At 36.7% G+C, this 18,965-nt stretch overlaps 6 protein-coding genes across 6 annotated transcripts; all 6 read left to right on the top strand.

Moving 5' to 3' along the window:
* Positions 1–192: 192 nt before the first annotated feature.
* CBG27093 lies at positions 193–336 on the top strand (the record flags this gene model as incomplete). The annotated part of the gene is made up of 1 exon (XM_045237680.1): positions 193–336. The coding sequence occupies one exon, from the start codon at positions 193–195 to the stop codon at positions 334–336; it is 144 nt and encodes a 47-aa protein (XP_045098912.1).
* A 1,380-nt stretch (positions 337–1,716) lies between these two features.
* CBG27094 lies at positions 1,717–1,941 on the top strand (the record flags this gene model as incomplete). Its single annotated transcript, XM_045237681.1, has 1 exon — positions 1,717–1,941. One exon carries the CDS (start codon positions 1,717–1,719, stop codon positions 1,939–1,941), a length of 225 nt encoding a protein of 74 aa, XP_045098913.1.
* Positions 1,942–4,481: 2,540 nt separating this feature from the next.
* Positions 4,482–4,718, top strand: CBG27095 (the record flags this gene model as incomplete). The annotated part of the gene is made up of 1 exon (XM_045237682.1): positions 4,482–4,718. The coding sequence occupies one exon, from the start codon at positions 4,482–4,484 to the stop codon at positions 4,716–4,718; it is 237 nt and encodes a 78-aa protein (XP_045098914.1).
* Positions 4,719–8,045: 3,327 nt separating this feature from the next.
* CBG09443 lies at positions 8,046–10,779 on the top strand (the record flags this gene model as incomplete). The annotated part of the gene is made up of 8 exons (XM_002636919.1): positions 8,046–8,151; positions 8,281–8,406; positions 8,461–8,583; positions 8,631–8,743; positions 8,789–8,887; positions 9,596–9,744; positions 10,322–10,558; positions 10,662–10,779. The coding sequence occupies 8 exons, from the start codon at positions 8,046–8,048 to the stop codon at positions 10,777–10,779; spliced, it is 1,071 nt and encodes a 356-aa protein (XP_002636965.1).
* A 1,457-nt stretch (positions 10,780–12,236) lies between these two features.
* On the top strand, positions 12,237–17,350 carry CBG25136 (the record flags this gene model as incomplete). The annotated part of the gene is made up of 7 exons (XM_002636918.1): positions 12,237–12,322; positions 12,365–12,500; positions 14,525–14,939; positions 14,986–15,107; positions 16,490–16,714; positions 16,970–17,150; positions 17,199–17,350. The coding sequence occupies 7 exons, from the start codon at positions 12,237–12,239 to the stop codon at positions 17,348–17,350; spliced, it is 1,317 nt and encodes a 438-aa protein (XP_002636964.1).
* A 472-nt stretch (positions 17,351–17,822) lies between these two features.
* Positions 17,823–18,251, top strand: CBG09442 (the record flags this gene model as incomplete). The annotated part of the gene is made up of 3 exons (XM_002636917.2): positions 17,823–17,879; positions 17,925–18,068; positions 18,114–18,251. 3 exons carry the CDS (start codon positions 17,823–17,825, stop codon positions 18,249–18,251), a joined length of 339 nt encoding a protein of 112 aa, XP_002636963.2.
* Between the last annotated feature and the right edge of the window lie 714 nt (positions 18,252–18,965).

The following is an 18,965-nucleotide window of genomic DNA, read 5'->3' on the forward strand; positions in this document are numbered from 1 at the left end:
AAGAGGGATTACTGAAAATGGATAGAAAAATGGGGAAAAGAGGATAAGGCAGGAAGGGAATTGTATTTTGAGAAAACGAAATAATGACATTAAGCAAAAAAGAAAGATATAGTAGCGATGAATACAAGATATGACTGGAAATAATCAAGAAAATATTGTGATATCTGTGTCTACATCATGTTTTTATATGTAATGAACACCCACATTGTCTGGTCAGTAGAAACTGCTGTTCTGATGATAATAATCAGAAAATATTATGATGTTTTTCTACAAAAAGTAAGTATCGGCTCCAAGAAAGATTACCAGTTCAATATGTTGGTGAAATACCTAAGTTGAATCCGTATTGAGTAGCCAGAAACTGGTTTGCTGAAAGCTTGAATTACTGAACGAGCGACTTTTCAAAAATGAGCAAACTGCATATTCTGTGTTCTTTCTCTGATGTTGAACCCTAATTATCTCGGTCTGATTTCAATCAGCTGCTAATTTATAACACTTTGACAGCTCTTAGTCCGATTTTGTTTTGTGCTTCTATGATTCTTCTGGGAAAAATAAAATGGAGACTACGGTACTCCAGCTTTGGATAGTGTTTATATATCTTTGATTTTTAGAGAAGAAGCTTTATTGTTAGTTTCCCTCACTGTTTTCAGTTTTTTCTGTGGTCTGCAAGTTTTCCACCGAACCCGCATAGGTTTCCGAATAAACAAATACCGTAAAACCTGTAATAGAAGGGCCCCTCACTATCAAGTTTGTGCACAATTACCTTGATTCCTATGCGAAATATCAAAAATGTGTCAACTGACAATTTTTTTTGTTTTGAATTTTAAGTTTTTTTCGAGTTACCGTATTTCCTCTAATAGAACTGTAACTTTCTTCAAAATAGAGCTGAAGCATCAAACTTTTCTGTTAAATGTAGCAAATCACCCGAGAAAAATGATTCAAAACACTCTCAACTTGGAAATCAAAAGAACAAATTTTAGCAAAAAAGTTCACTTTTCAGAAAAATTCAGATTTTTGGGTGTTTTTTTCGAAAATCTGGAATAAATGGAAAACTATCATGGTTGTGAAATATAACATTTTTAACATAATGAAAAGAGTTTGACCGATTTTTAAGCAAATCATACCTCATCAAAGTACAATTCCGTGTATGGTATGGTTGCTCAAAGTGTCAACTAGAGATTTCCTGGACTTTTCCAACTATCGTTCCATAATTTCAAGTGATCAATATTTGGTACATTTTTGTTTTTAGCATTTTTCAGGTGTCATTCTACAATATCTAATCATTTTCCACTCGAAAAGATAATTCTTTAAGCTCCAAACACTGGTTTTTTTTAATTGTGAGACCCTCTAAAACCAGCATGATGTACACTTTTAGTCATTCTGGTAGACTCGGTTGAGGGATTTCAGCATTTTTTCTGTAGGTAGCAAAACTACAGTACAGTCAAATTCTAGAAAACATGCTACACGTTTGCGGAATGTTCATTCCTGACTCACAGGGTCTGTTTTCTTTCGCAGTTCAAGATATACAATTCCTGTGTTCGTTCATATTGATAATTCGTTTTTGAAAGTGATGGAATCTTATGTTAATTATCCTCGAACAATTACAACAACTTCTTCTCACAAATTAAAAGTTAAAATTGTTGGATGTAAGACTCAGGAAATGAAACTGAACCAGTGTTCTGTTTGATCCACAATTCAGTCAAGAAAATCATTTTTGAAATGACTTCTATCGTTTCCATGGGCATCCCGCAAACGGAAAGCATGTTTTATAGGATTCAAAGAAGCTGTAGCTTTGATATCTACAAGACAAATTACCGAAATCTCTCAACCGAGTCTACCAGAATGACTAAAATTGTACATCATGCTGGTTTTAGAGAGTCTCACAGTTTAAAAAACCAGTGTTTGGAGCTTAAAGAATTATCTTTTCGAGTGGAAAATAATTAGATATTGTAGAATGACACCTGAAAAATGCTAAAAACAAAAAAGTGCCAAATATTGATCACTTGTAATTGTGGAACGATAGTTGGAAAAGTCCAGAAGCCGGAAATCTCTAGTTGACGCTTTGAGCAACCCATCACAACCATGATAGTTTTCTATTTTTCCAGATTTTCGAAAAAAAAACACCCAAAAATCTGAATTTTTCCGAAATGTGCATTTTTTTCGCTAAAATTTTTTCTTTTGATTTTCAAGTTACGAGTATTTTTGCATCATTTTTCTCGAGTGATTTGCTACATTTAACAGACAAGTTTGATGTTTCAGCTCTATTTTGAAGAAAGTTACAGTCGAAAAACACAAATTGTATATCTTATTGACCGGTACTGTTTTTGAAGCCCACCTCTAATAGAAACCCACCGTCCAAAGTGCTTAAAAACATAAAAGCGAATCTTGTAACAGAAGTTCATGCAGTTCAGTTATAATGCAGTTTGAACAGTTCAGTTCGTCTATTCGGTTAAAAAATAGAAGTCCATGGGCTTCAATTAGAGGAAATACGGTATTCCTATTTATCGTATCAGGACCGAGCTTAGTCGGGAAATCATATTCGGAAAATCGGATGCGCGTTTTTTTCTTCAAAATCAGATAATCCGTTTTTCGATTCCGAGCAAGCTTGATCAGGGCCATACTCGTTCTATAAAGCATTGAACTATTTTCACAACATTTGGATTAAAAATGTATTTTTTGTAATTAGTTTGTATCAGAAAAGTTCTAACCCAAAACCTTTTCCTTTCACAGACCCTTAATTTCCCATTTATAAACTGTTCTCTGTATTTCTGCTAATTCAAAACCAGTCAACGTCATCATCTATCATTCTTCTATTTTTTTTCTCTCGTATCAGATTAGGACATCGAATCCTCTTTTCCCCTTTAGAAGACACTGTGTTCTCCATTTTGAAAGATCACATCAAACCAGTTTCAAGGTCATTCCTTCCACGTGGCACGAATTCTTCCCCTATCTTCAGTTTCTGTTATCACATTCTTACACAAACAAAATCGTTCTTTGGAGTATCAGGGGAATCGTTGAGAAACAGGTCGTTATAACGATAATTCAAAGATGAAACACAGTTGATCGACACGTTGAGAAATTCTCTCTGAAAAAAGAAGAAGAAGAAGACAAGGACATCAATCAACCTGCAGGAAATGATGATGACGATATGCAGTTCAAAGGGCGAATGGAATCAAAACACGCAGTGATTCGAATCACTTCCCGCGCAATCGTCATTAATTAGAGAGACAAATAAAGAAAGTGACATAAAATTTGAAAATTGGTTTTTATTTTTATTCGTCAGACACTTTGGTATTTCTAGACATGATGAAACGAAAAGATTGATAGGAATTGAGACACATACTTTCACATCATACATCACTTAAACTACACTTTTTAAATACGATCCAATTTTCAGACTTACCGTAGAACCTGTTATAGAAGGGCCCCACTTTTAATTTTGCGCTATTTGTCTCAGTTCCTGTGGAAGATTCCAGAAAGTTGTCAACTGATAAATTGCTCATCGTGATATCAGAAGTTTTTTGTCAGCTGACGTCTCATATCTTGCATAGGAGCCAAGAAAATTGAGCTCAGACTTAATAGTGTGGGGCCCTTCTGTTAAAGGTTTTACAGTATTCAATAGTAGATTTCAGGGTCAGGTTTGTTCCTACCTGCAAAAGTAAAAATGAAATTTGAACCATGCAAACCAAGAATTTCAGAATCATCCTGGTGTTAAAATCAGAATTAATGCATTTACTCTTATAGTACGACACCCCGTGTCGGCACTTGTTATCTGAAAAAAAGTTTCATTAAGATTTTTGTTATTCGAGCAGTTGGTATACTTCCAGAAATCAAAATATACATTTGCAAAGGATATGATTTTGCATATCTTTTAGAGTATCTTGGTTTCATTCTCTAAAATGTTCGAAACATGGATAAAACTCCACTGTCTGACATCATAATTCAACTTTCAGATCTTATTCCGAAAATAATAGGAACATTGGAGAGTTCATAATTTTACAGTATCCCACTTTTATAAGTCCGATTCCCATATGCGCTTCGAGTTTCTTCGTTTGAACTTTAAACTTTAAACTCAATTTCGTTTTGTTTATGCATAGAATTCGTATTTGATCTCTTTTCTGATTATTCCGTTCCAGTATAAACCGATAGATATACCTAATTGACCAGATTACAGTTTCTTTGTTGGTTCTTAAAGATACATCTAAAATACGCTCATACCTATATTAAGACATCCCAAATTTTAAAGGACATTCCCTCGGATCCACTCCGAAGACCTCCCGCGCAACGCACTTTATCTCTGAGGATGCCTACGTGCAAACAGAGACAATCCTATTGGTTGTTCTTTTCCTTTCGTTTTTTTTTTCGTTTTCTTCAACTTGCTCTTTTCTCTGGTTGTGACGTCATCCAGCTCGAATTTCCTTCCCTTCAAAAACTATTTGTGAGAGCACCAGGAAAAGAAGAATAAGAAGAAGAAGAAGAGTAAAATGGATTCGAAAGTGTGTGTGCAGCGGCAATCAGTCTGCGGCTCCTTGGAGCCAACACTCTTTACCCGAACTCAGCCACTGATAGTTTCGTATTTGTGTTTCGAAGGAAAACGAGGAGGCGCATGGTTTCAAATTTTGCGGGGCGCGAGAAGAACTTTTGTTTCTGTGCGTAATAACTCTCGGTGGCGTAAAAGAAAAGCAAAGAGCGTTCAAGAACGAAAAAGGGGCGGAGTCTGAAACGTTTTGCAGAAAGAAACACAAACAACACAGAAAGTAGTTTGGAAAGTGATAGTAGTGGCACGAGGAAGGCCAAATTGGCAGTTCGCCATGTGGATGGTGATACCTATGAACCTAGGGGAGATCACAGGTAAGTTGATCTTTTAGGAGTTCGTTATACTAGGCCATGAGCGTAACACTTCTGGATTACCATTTTTGGAAAGTAACGAAGAATCCTTTTGTAATATGAAACCAATTTTGATAACCTTATTTGTTTTCAAATAATTTCAGAAAACAGCCTTGAGCCACAATAATCACTATGAAAACGTTCCATATCGTAAAACTATAGAAGAGCCTCGACAATCTCCAGTTTGCCCTCAATTATCTCAATTCCTAGGCGAGATTTCAAAAATGTGTCAACTGAAAAAACACTTCTGAAATTATGACAAAGAACTTTTTAGTTGACCACTTTTTATCTTTGACAGGAACCGAAATAAATCTCAAAGTTAAAAGTTAAAGGCACTATCCACAAAATATCTGTGATAGGTAAGATCCATTTTCATCCATTCCGATCAAATTGGGTTCTGAAATATCGGTGGCCCACATCTACTGCCTAGATGCCGTCTAGTTCTTTTTCGATAAAGTTCTCCACATCTTTCAAATTTACCTGTGCCACAATATTGTGTTTTTAACACTTATCTGACACATCTGCTGAAATAAAAAGGGGCTCGTCAAAATCCCTCCTTGCCTCTCTTCACTTTTTTTTCTATTTTTTTGGCTCCTTTGGCAGGTGGAAGCTCCTGCCATCTCATAAACATTCGAGCACTGATTTCTCTTCTTTGACCTAGATTCTTTTTCCGTTCCATCTCGTTCCCACCTCCATTAATCTTCATCTACTACTCAGCCTTATCTTTTGAAGCTCTTGATATTTTTATCGCTTCACAACACTTGTTGTTCACTGCAAACAATCCGAAGAAGACGATGTCAACACGTTCTATCTTCCCTCAGTAATCCGCTGTCAAATCCAGTGCCATTGGAGCCCATCAGTTATCAGAGGAATCCAGCAAATATACATTTTTTGGAGAAAACAGAAAAAGTAGAGAACCACATAAACAACTGGAGTCTATTCTTTTTTGTAAACTGCTGTCAACTGCTTTTCTTTTTTTATAGTCCAATGTCTTTGAAGCTTCTCTTTAAAAATGCCAGACTTCTGAACCGTCTTGTTTGTTATTATTGTCCTACGTGCACTTTGCCATATTTTCTATATCCCGCCACACTTTCAATTGCTTTTTTCCTCCTTCTTCTTCTTCTCCTTCTTTTATAACCCCAACGTTCTTTCGTCGGAGGGCGTAAAAAAAATAGAAGCCCGAATGAAATCACGAAGAAAAAGAAATGGGTGGCGGAGAAAAAAAAAAGAAGAAGAAGAAGTAATGCAGAAGTCGTGCAGAACTTGCTTCGGGCCCACTTCTTTTTTCATTCTCACACGAGAGCTTACGCTATTTTTTGTTGGGATCTTCTGCATTTTAAATGATTTCTTCTGTCCTACCCGTACACATTTTTTGTTTGTCTGATTTTACATGTTGCAATTATTACATTACGTTGCTGAAAGTGCTCTTTTCAAAAAGTGATAAGAGGTAATGGCACGGGAAATTAATAGCGACTTTGTCGGCTGGAAAACCCTTTCCGAAATAGGAGAATCAGTCCAAAACTCAAACATGCAAAGTGAAAGTGTGACTTTTCATATTGGTTACTGTAATCCAAGCACAGAATTTTTTCGACTTTTTGAAAACTTTTTTTCTTACTGATATTTCAAGCTTTGTTTTGTTCTCTATTCACCTAAAAAGCATTTGCAAACTTGATTAGGTCTTCGTTATATAAAAACATTTTTATTTTGATTAACTTTTAATAGGAAAAACGTGTCAATTGATTCGAATTAGTTTCTTTACTCTCTTCCACTGTCCAAAACATCCACTGTCTCTTCTCTCTTCATTAATCTCCTTCATTTGAATTGTTTACTCCAATCCTCATTAATTCAACTATTTTATGTTTTTCGTTCTTTTCTCTTCATATTTTTTCTTCTAATCACGCTATTGTATTCTACGAATAATATGAGAGTGTGACAACTTCTGGAACATTAAGTATGCCTTCTTTTCTTTACCCTTTTTTCTTTGACAAGGCCAACAAACATTCGGTGATTTTTTGTCTCGATTCACGGTTTCTTATCAACTGAAGATGATTACAACGGGTTTCCAAAGGTTGTATTTGTGTTGCCTAAACTAGAAATTAGGTTGGCCTAAAAACGTTCGCGCGAAAATTGTCATCTCGGATTATAAGCGTGAACTATCCAACATGACCTGGAAAATTTATAAATGACAATTTTTCTTCTAAATTACAACCTAAATTCTCTGTATCCAGAATTTTTGCTTTCGGTGCTTTGATAGTCAGTATTCAATGTGAAAAAGAAACATCCTATCAGCCTACAGTAACCCGCAGCAGAAAACTTAATTTTGAATTCCTCAGTTTGGCGCCGTACATTACAGCAGCTTTGCATCTTTTGAAAAATGCGATTTTTTTCAGTGCAATTTCTGATTTTTCCGATTAAAATGTTTAAAATTCCAATCAAATTGCTTACTTCTCTGAAATTCCGGAGCGGCGGAAAACGGGTGAGTTGGCGTTGTCTCTGTACTTTTTGGCGCTGCGTCTCCAGCGATGGGAGTGCTCCCTCTCGTTCTCTATCTCTCTTATCTCTCTTCGACTGAGTGTTCTTTGCTCGCCCTCTTCTCTTTTCATCTACCTCCATACACTCTTCCCCCCATCGTCGACGTTTCTTTCCTCCGATGTGTGGACCTCCTTCTTCTTCTTTGCCAAACCTCTTACTACCTACCTGTTCCGTGAAGTGAGCTGAGCACTGGGAGCAAGAAGAAAAGAAGAGTGCTCCCACCTGTTGAAACAATCAGGGTCAATCTCAGTCAGCTTTAGGAGGTCATTCTTTCCCCCGTCCATAAATGTACTTTTACACTGTATGTTTGTCTCCACGCGTAGCTTCCATCTCTTTAGACTACGATTTTTTGGCGCGGAAAAAATTCAAAAAATGCATGCAGAATTTTGCGAAGTCTTCCTGCTCGCTCGCTGCTCCTACATAACTCTTCCTCCCTAAAAGTTGTATCTATTCTGAGAGCTTGATGTCTTCTAGACGAATACTTTCTTGTTCCACTTCTTCATTCAACGACCTTCGTCGCTTTTGGTTTTTCGTTTTTCGGCCTCCATCGCCGGCGACAAACGTCATACGCCATTCATTCAATTGTATTGCAGACGCTGACTACATCGACCAGTTTCCAGGACATCGAAATGGATGAGCAAGATTCAGGAATGGAAATGATGTTGACTGCAATGGTGGCGCCGCTCGATGATGATCTTCCATGGCAATTCGATGACCAAATTCTAAAGGAGACCGGTTAGTATACTGTTTTGAACTATGAGTAAATATTATTGTGGCCAATATTCTACAAATCTTTCTATTTCTTTTGTATATAGCATTTCAGCAATCCAACATCTGCATTGTTTACAGTTAACTATTTTCCAGACACCCTCGATTCTGCAGCACAAAGTCCATCCTCAAGTCTGTTCTCGGACTTCGACGACTCTTGCACATCTTCATTTTCTTCGTCACTCTCCTCTCCATCGTTCTCATCGTCTTCGGATACAGGAAGTGAGTCGCCTTAACGATCCACACGTTGTGTGTACAGTTCGTCCTTCATTACAGCGAGTTCGCTGTCTTCGTTTGACATGATGATGAGCATGTTTCCTGATCCAGCGATTCCAACCGTCAGCGAAGAAACAACAATGGCACTACCTCCACCAGTGCCCGTTCGGAAAAACGTTGTCGGTAAGCTCATCAAAGGCAAGATTCTGTCAACTTGCAGACGTTTTCAGTACGAAGACGTCCTCGGGAATGCTCTATGGTTTGCTGGCTCTTCAGAACGTTACTGACATCCGAGTATCGAGCACTACCGGTTAACGCGATTTTCGAAATATTCGAAGAAACCGTAAGAACGAATCGAGCGTTTTCACAGTTTTGAATCCATTTATAGATGCAACAAACGACAGCTGGAAGTGGAAGACATTTTCGACAATCCATTCGACACTGTCTAATGACATCTGCCGTCTTCGTACGTGTGTTGACCCCAAACGTAAGCTCTTTCTTCAGTATCAAATGTCATCGCTTCTGCAGTGTAACTTTTCTCGACAAAACCGAAATCTCAAAAAATTCTCGCTACAAAAATCAAGCAAATAGGTGTTGGCTAATATTTCAGACAGGTTCTTACTATTAGAAAGACAATCAAACTGAAACGTGCAAATTGTAGTATTTATCGAGTTTCGAGTAATCTTTGCACCAACAATCCCCAGTGTTGTTTCGGAGGCGAAAGCTGTGTGATTTTTTGAGACGAGAACAAATAGGAGTAGCACGCGGAAAATTAGAAGCAGCGTACGTACTGTGCTCTCATAAGACTGTCTTCCGCAATAATTTATGCGAGAGAAAATCTGCTCAAGCGAAGTAAACATACCAACTACAAGATATACTGTAGTCATTCAATGTTTCCTTGTCAAGGTTGAAAAGAGATGACCGCGGTAATCTAATATTAGCGCTATATATCGCGGGGAATCTGTACTCATTACTGAGAAAGACATAGGTGCAAAGTACATTACGACAGCAGAATTACCTCTGGAATTATTTTCGAAAGAATTTGTTCTCTGAACTTCTAGCATCTACCGATGTTTTCGACGTCTGCAATCCCAAAAAAAATTAGAAAGAATTCGCAAAGTTTTTGCCTGAGGCGTTTTGTTTTTAACGACTTTTCTTCCAACGAAAACACTCAAATATCATCAATTTCTTTCAGCCTCGAAAAGATTTTCTGGTGATGAATGAACAAGGTTCATGGTGGACGGTGCATCCAGATTGTGAAACTGCCTGTGCAGAGCACGTCTTCAAAAGCGGAGCTGTTCATCGTTGTCCTCCACAAGCTTCGATTCCGGCGTACTTTGCTAGGTATTCAATATTTCTGTGTAGATGTCTCACATATATTAAATTCCGAAACAAAAAAAAACACAATCGGAAGCGTGCCCTTCGATCTCTTATCAGTGTAATCACTCTCATCGTGCTTTCTCCTATCTCTTCTTCCCACATGTTTTCCTGGGAACACTGAAACATATCAGAGATCTCTATATCTCGTGAGAAAAAACGTTGCCACTGTAGAGGGGTAAAACGTGTTTTTCTAGCCTTTGTTGCACTCACCTATTCTCCCTCTCAAATTCTCGTTCCTACGATAGGTTGCAACCAAATATTTGTGTTGCACGCATCTTCGTTGGGTTCTTCCTTTTCTCTCTCATTTTCTATCAAACCGCGATCTCATCAATACTTTTCGACCCGAAAGAAAATCTCCCCGGGGCTTACAACACGCACCCAGAGTGTGCCACCGGCATTTGATATCATGAGAAGAAGAGATGAGTGACGATGTGAGCCTCAAGCGATGAGTGTAATAATTTGTTTTGTTAGTTGCTTATCGCAATTGATGAGATAGAAAAATGAGGAAGTGTTGGGAAAAGAAATAAAAATCAAGTTTCAGAGTTCGAATGGAAGAAGCCAAATCTGCGAACGTCGTTAATACAAGCGGCGGTCCTATCCGAGCCCATTTCGGATATTCGTCATCACCGTCGTCTGAATGCTCGTCAACATCTTCATCATCTGCTTCTTCACCAGCTCCATCTGTAAGCGTACGGCGGTTTGATCCCATTCGGAAAAACACATTCGGAACAATAAACTCGGGACCTAGAGTTGCTTATAAGCCGTTTCCTACAAAAGGGTAGGTCATATCCTAGTGCGTGTGTCTGTAAGAGTGCTAGATTAACTCATTTTCTATACAACAGTCTGTAAAATTATTCCATCTAATCAAGTTTTTTTTCCAGATTCGCTCCAAAAATTGACACAGGACGGATGGCAACTGTTCAAACCCCACCGACACTTGTGAATCCGCGTTCTATACTTCTTAACGACATTACCGTGGATCATGAAGAAGTCGTTTAATACACCGATCATCAATTAATTAGAAACGGGAATATTCATTGTGCCAAAAAGCTTTCCTTTATCTTTCTTTGTTAGTAATGCATTTTAGTTTAATTACTCTCATCAATTCTTTGCTCATTTAAAACTTAATAATTCTCAGTTGATGAAGAAAAAAAAACTCAAAAAATTCACAATCTCTCAAATCTCATAATACGGTGATCATTCTTTTTTCTTCTGTAACAGAAGCTCTACTCCCTTTTCCAGCTCTCAACTTCATGTTTTATATTCCTTCGTGTTCTAAAAATCAAAATCTTTAATTTCTTTTTTATCTTCTGTCATTTACCCCCATACTATTGGTTGTGTATGCGTGTTTTTTTTCTTTTCTAGAAGTATGTCTCATGTTAATGTAGATGATTTACGTTTGCCTTCTATATTCTCCAGAATTTTCTAAATCCCTAAAAGTGTTGTTCTACTAATAAAGGTCTTTTGATTCTTTTGATCTGAATTCATTCTACTCGGCAAAAAAAAACAATCAGAGGCAATCAACAAAGCAATTTTTCTCACGTGCATTCTGGAGCAGTTTTATCAACTCTTGGTCCATGCAGGTGTTAATTGGGTCATATGCTTTATAAGAGAAATTCCGAACTAGAAGTAATAGAAAAAATAATGGAATTATATCTTGGTTGGTTATATTTGGTACAATATCTTCTAGTTTCGGAAGTGAAAGCAGTGAAATGCTTCCATGACCATCCATATTTGGAAAACTCGTAAGTTTTAAATTTATGTGTAAGAGAAACACCGGTGGCCGTTGCCGAAGATCCTACAACAACAACTACAATAACCTAAAAAGTTTTGTTCATTTCCGTGAATTTTCAGTCAATTTTATACTATCAAAAACTGATTTCCCCACTTTTTTTGAGGAAAAAATGCAGAAAAATCGACAGTGAAACACAAGAAAATAAAGCCTGGAATTAGACATATTTTTAGGTTACTGTAGTTGTCAGTGTGGGACCTTCGGCCACGGCCACCATCCGAAAAAATCAAATTGAATTTTTAGCAAAAAAAAAATCAAACTTCATTAAGCCAAGGATGAAACTTTTTTACTAATTACGACCTTAAAACAGTTTTTTTTCGACAGAATCGGCCTCCAGTTTGGATTCTCATTCATTGAGAAGAAAAGCCATCTTGTAAAATGATGCTTCGCTCTAAAATTTCGAAATTTTCAAAAAGCGGGCCGGCCCGCGGGTCGGCCATGTGTAACCTTTTCCGGCCAGGCCCGCTTTCAGAAAAATCTCAGCCCGGCCATGGGCCGGCCCGGCCCGCTCCGGCCGGCGGGCCGGCCATCTTTTCCACAAGTGTGAATAATATCAGATCAATTCAGAACATGCGAAGGTGACTTCTGCGTAGCAATCCGCCCAGGTTATTTTTCAATGGGAATGATACGGGTACCTTAATTCTTCAATTAAGATTTTCTATGTATGTTTCAGACATGTGTCTCTGGCGCAAGTATGCCACGATACCCATGCTCATTGCATTTCGACGATGAGATGGAATGTTATTGCAAGTAGGAAACTTCTGTTATTTATTTTATAACTTTAATTTTTAGCACAAACTTTTGCAATACTCCTCATTTGTTTCATACTGAAGATTTGAAGATTCTTCCGATCATTGCATGTAAAGAAGTACACGACAGGACTTATGCTCCCGTTTCTTGTAATAATTGTCTCAGAATTATGGTTTATGTATGATTTTTGCCATTTTTCAATTTCTAACTTAGCAAAGATTTGCAGTTGAAGTATGACACTGCTACAGAACCAACAGAGGTTTCTGATGACATTCAATGTGCCAAGAATGGAGAATCCAGTTTATTCGTTTTTGATCCAGTATCCTCCCCAAAAGAAATGATCGCTAGAAATTTTTTCTCCAATGCATGTTATAATGTGTCAATGCATTCTGAACATTTTCATGTCTTTTGTAGATGTAATCAGGTCGGATACCCGTAAATTCTGTAATAGACGGGCCTCTTAACTTCCAATTCTGAGCCTATTTTTCTTGGCTGTCAAAGATCTGAAAAGGTTGTCAACTGATAAATTGTTCACCATAATATCAGGAGTATTTTGTCAGTTGACACATTTTTGATATCTTGCACAGTAATCAAGATAATTGAGCTCCAACTTGATAGTGTGTGAGGCCCTTTTATTACAGGTTTTGCCCGAGTTTCTAAATTTATGAAAAATCTGATAAAAATTCAGACAAACTGTAACACTCCTGAATCTGATTTACCGTATCCTATACCTCCACCTACATTAACCTGCCACACTTCTGGGTTTGATGATGATGTTAATAGAAAGAAATATCTGAACGAAAGCGAAGAATTTCAAGAGTTTTATCAACGTTTGATGATAAACGACAGTTATTTTGATGAAGGAGGTCAGCGCAGTATTTCAAAGTCAGCCATAAACTTTAAATTTCAGTGGAGTGTCAAGGTCATTTTTGTTTCATAGCGGTCGATGAAGTATACATAAAAAATAAACTCAAGAAGGTTCACTACAAAGGATGCATTTCAGCCAATGAACATGGAGATAACAAGCTTCAGGTAAGAAAAAAAAAATCACAAAATTCAAATCTTGATTTTTCATAGCTCGGATACTCTCTTCTCAATGATTATCCATATTACATTTGCAACTCAGATTACTGTAATTACAATATTCGAAGTGTTCTCGATGACTCCAAAAAGAATTCAAGTATAGTCAATTATTATTCCAGAGACAATTTCCAACCTAGTTTTTCATTTTCATTTTGTTGTTTCTGGATTTTTGGCTACTATGTCTCTTATTTTTTCTATTGTTGAAATAAGGTGACTCAATCCTAATTCTTATCCTACGTATTCTGCCAACGGTGTTATGCCTTTTTCGCGAAAAAAGTAATAAAGTCGTTTATCCACACTCAATCTTGATTAAATCCAGAATGAGACGTTGAATATTGACCCATTTCTGATTTGGGAGAGTTTAGAACTTTCCAGAAATAAAAATGAGGTTTTGGCTTCAACTGTTTATTCTCATTTCTCTGTTTATCACCACAGACGGAGTGAAATGTTTCAGAGAAAACAGTTTTCTTGCGAATACGTAAGATCTTTGTTTCATAATGTCGCGTCCAAAGTTCCCAAATCTGGTGTTTCTGGGATTAGAATGCAGTACAAAACGACCCCCATCTTCCCTAAGGTTTTCAAATTTGCCCAGTCAAAACCACTGCGACCGTACACTCACTTTGGACTGCTTTCTAGGTCCAGACATTCCAGATTTGGGAACTTGGGACGCGGCATAAAAATTTTACAACATTTCAAATAAATTAGGACGTGCGAGGGAGATTTCTGTGTTGCTATTCGAACAGGAGCTTTCGTATCGTTGAGAAAAATAAGGGTCAGGTTTCTAATTTTCAAATTCGTCTGATTCCAGAAACTTTTAGACATGCATTACTGGAGTGAAAATGCCACCGTACACCTGTTCAATGCAAGATGATGATGAGTTAGCTTGTTACTGCAAGTAATATCTATTTTTATACCCTGACCCCAAATACTGCTTTTTCTAGAACTGATTACTGTAATGATGATAAAATATTCTGGTCCAACTACACAGCCCTCCCGATAATTGAATGCAAACAAGTATTCAAACGAAAATACGTTCAAGTAGTCTGCAACAAATGCCTTCGGATTATTTCTTATGCAAGTTCAGACCTTTTTGTTAAAAAAATCACAGATATTTTTGAGGTCAAAAACAGAATTGGCCCAAGTCCGTCTGATGATGAAGAACTGGTTCAATGTAGTTTACAAGGAGAAGGATCAGATTTTGTTTTCGATACAGTATCTATGCGAGAAGAAATGATTGGGCGGAACTTTTTCGCAGATTCCTGCTACAACGTATCAATGCATAAAGATCATTTTTATATCTACTGTAGATGCACAAAGGTGAAAAACGTGAGGAAAAAAAACAAAAGTTTGTTCCAGACTGATTGTAATTCTCCCGAAGTTCCGATACCGTATCCTCTCCCACCACCTACCGTATCCTGTTACACAAGTGGATATGATGGTCAAGTGAATCCGAAAAAGTATGAAAAACCCGACACTTATTTTAATGATAATTACCAAATGCTAATGGGTAATGACAGCTATGTAGACGAGAATAGTAAGTTCAATCCACATAATTGTCAGATAATGAATTCAATTTTCAGGTACTTGCCGCGGAGGTTTGTGTTTCGTGGCATCAGTTCTAGCTCAAATTGGTGAAAATGAAATTGATATCTACTACAAAGGATGTATTTCAACAAATGAGCAGGGAGGCTATTCCATTCAGGTATGAATTGTATTGTCTAAATTCAACGGACACATTTTCATTCGGTTTTTATTTTCAGCTCGGTTACTTATACCTCAATGAGATTTCATACCACATATGCAACACGGATTTTTGCAACTTGAACAGAGAAACAGCTCTGAAATCTGCTAAAAATTCTACAATCAAAGTGGATCGTTCCATAGAAAAAGAAAAAGATGATAAGAATTCCGTTTTCAAATACAAAACTAATATGTTCATACTGTTTTTAATATCGTCACTTTTCTAATAAAAATATCAAAATTGGTTTTCTGTAATCATGTAAATACCAAAAAAAAACTTAATCTAGATTTTTCTTATTAAAAATGTCATAACAGGTGAAAAAAAGGAGATTAGGCATATGAAATTGGCGAAGTTTTCACACTTTATTTTCTATGTTGCCTGGTATTTTGATTTTTCCGTTTATCATTTTTCTTCGCTCTTTCAAAATGTCAAATGCAGTAAGATGTTTCGAGGACAGTATGTACATCGATTCTAGGTGATTCAGTGTGTGAGGAAAATTTTAGAAAGAATAAACATTTCAGAACTTGTGTTGGGGACTTTTGCACAATATCACGGGGAGCCTTCAATAGTGTCGAGAGGGTTAGTTTTGGGAAATTAATATCTCAGGATTAATTTTTGAGAGGAAACTCGAATACTCGAAACCTGAAATAATTTTTTTTTGAGACGAATCTTGAAAAATGTTTAGCTTCAAGAAAATGAATTTTCAGAAAAAAAATTAAAAATTATTGATTGCATACTTGTAAACAGGACCTTGTCATAGTTTTTTTTTTAACAAGGTTGGGGACGAAAAGGGCCTAAAAACAGGCGGGTCCCCGCCCGGCGCGGTTCGCCCCGGATATCCGACCGGATTAACCACTTATAATTTTGTGTATAGACAAAATACAGTTTTCCAAAAATATCATTTTGTAGTACCCGTCGAGTTCTTTCATGTCTAGTTGTTTTAGTTAATTCAAAGATATTTATTCTAAAATAAGCTATGCCAGGGCCCGGTTTACAATTATGATTTATTGTTAAATAAAAAATGTTCAGTCCTGTATCGCTGGTGCTACTAAACCATCCTACAATTGCACGTTGGACTACGATGATAATTTGGTTTGCTATTGCAGGTACCGTTTGCAGGTTCGGATCCTGAAAATAAATTCCACAAAATTTCAGCACCGACTTTTGTAACGTCCCAAACTTATTTCACACAAACGTCTCTATAATTCGAATAACTACATGCAAATCCATAGTTCAAAACGTTTATCAAGAGAAAGCATGTAATAAATGTATCAGGATTATTTCATATGTATGTGTTCTCTCAACTTCTCGAATAGTTTCTCTCGAAAAAAAAAAGTTTTCAGCTTAAACGAGACAGATATGACATGGATAAGTACCCGAATCAGAATACAGACTTGAAAGATTTGAACGAGGAAGTTAATTGCAATACAGATGCAGATTCTGGAGATTTTCTAGTGGGCTCAAGCATTTATATGCCAGAGAGGTTACTTCGAAATTTCTTTGCAAAGGCTTGTTATAATGTTTCAATGCATCGGGAACACTATTATATTCACTGCAGATGTGTGGAAGTTTGTTTTTCTTTTTTTATCACTCCACTTACCGTATTTTCTTCGATGGAAGCTCGCCCAAACCTTCAACTTTAAGCACAACTGTTTAGATTCATTTGGAAGATATCAAACATTTGTCAACTGAAGCATTTTTTACCTTAATATTACCATTATTTTATTAGTTGACAAGTTTTCGATATCTTTCACAGGATAATTGAACTAAAAGTTTACGGCTTGGATGTGCTTCTATTCTAGGAAAAACGGTAAAATATTCAGCCGAGCTGTAACACTCCGGAGACTCCAAATCTACCGTACCCCATAATCCCCGGAAGAACAAAATGCTTCACAAGTGGATATGACGCTGACGTTGATAACAGAAATTACGAGAAACCAAATGTTCACTACAAGAACAACTATGACTCACTGCGAACAAATGAGTCATTTGTGGATGAAGGAAGTTCGTATTTCTATGCATAGGAATTTATATTGAATGCTATATTTTCAGGTGAATGTGAAGGGCACTACTGTTTCATTGCGGTTTATGTTATTTACATTAATAATGGTGCAAATGAAACGTATTACTTTAAAGGTTGCATATCAGCAAACGAACAAGGGGATCAGAAATTATCGGTGATTCCTGATCACTTGTTCCTCTAATGTCAATGATTTTCCAGCTAGGATACTCATATCTCAATAGTGTTCCCTATTACATCTGCAACTCGGATTACTGTAACCTGGACATGGAAACTGCTTTGGAAGCAGCAAAAAATACGAGCAATTACCCTCAAGATAACAGTTCCATGAGAAATTCACCCTCGATTCTTATTTTATTCTTGTTTCTTTTTTTTTGTAAAATGATGTGTATTGATTGTAAATGACGCATTGAACATATCATTTTTTCAGATATTACCCTTTAAAAATTTCCGTTCTGGAATGAATAATAGTAATATCTAGTTGAACTATGCTTCCGGATTTAGAAACTTTCCGCTGCCGCCTTCACGTGGTTCCAATTTCCATTTCAGCTGCTCACTGCTGACGAAAGAAATAAAAAGGAGAACCTACTGCATCACATTATTTGCATTTATCATTAAAAAACAGGTTTAAATAACACTTTGTTTATCCATTACAAATGAATTTTGTTCACAGTGAAATTTTTCCATCAACACCAGGAACTCCATTCGCTGAAGTAAGACGACATTCATTTCAAAGGAATTTGCTAGAATATTTTCAGATAGATGACACCATTCCAGATTCTCAGAAGAACGGGATTTACTATTTTGTTATCATTTTCTTTATTCTATCAGCAGTTGCAGCGATAGTTCTCACTGGGGCATTTTTAATTGTATCAATTTTTCTTTGGGGATATTTAAAACCGGTCAGTTTCTATATAACTGTGTAGATTTTAGATTTTCCTTTTCAGATGAAGTTCTTCTGGTTCCTGGTACAAATGACGTTTTCAGCATTTATCGTTTCTTCTATTAATTTCGTATTTAACGTTCCAGCTACTTTATTCTCAATTACTACGGAAAGTTTTGTACATTCGGGTGAGTGCCTCTAAAAAAATAGTGTAAAAATTTGAATGTATCAACTATCAGACCTTTATCTTGTAATGTTGTACTTGATTGATTTCTTTCTTCGTTCGATTCTCTTCTCTAACTTGGCAATTGCAATTCAAAGATTTTTCGTATTCTTTCACTCGGACAGAATAGACGCTATATTCAATTCGTAAGTTTCCAAATTTGGTGTATGGCATACTTGTAAAATTCCGGGCCGGGCCGCCAAAGCCCGGGCCGGGCCTGTGGAAAATTTCAAGGCCCGGTAGCAAAAATTTTGTCATTTTGAACCGAATTTTGAGCTCTCAATACAATTTTCTATATTTTTTGTGGTTTTTGGATTGTTTGTCTGTTTGATCAAAAAATATCAAAAAAAAACTCGAAAAAAATTTTATGATCGAAAAAAATCACATAAGGCTCCTCTTGTGTTTTTTGAAATTTTCAAAACTTGTGGAATGACAGGCTCGCCGGGGCCGGANAACTGACAATGANAGAAAAATATATTTGGCTCTCAATGATCATTCTGTCAGTTTACTTGATCGGAGACATTTCGTAAGTTAAATTTCTATTTAACCAAAAAAACTCCTTATTTTCAGGACGTCATCCGCACCATCTCCTACAGTAGTCTTTCTACATTTGGTCAATTTCAACAAGATTTTATGTTAACCGTAATCCGTCCTCTGACACCCGGATCTCATCCTGATGAAGCGCCGAAAGAA

The sequence above is a fragment of the Caenorhabditis briggsae genome, assembly GCF_000004555.2.
Source record: "Caenorhabditis briggsae complete genome, chrV, whole genome shotgun sequence".
Classification (NCBI taxonomy): Eukaryota; Metazoa; Nematoda; class Chromadorea; order Rhabditida; family Rhabditidae; genus Caenorhabditis; species Caenorhabditis briggsae.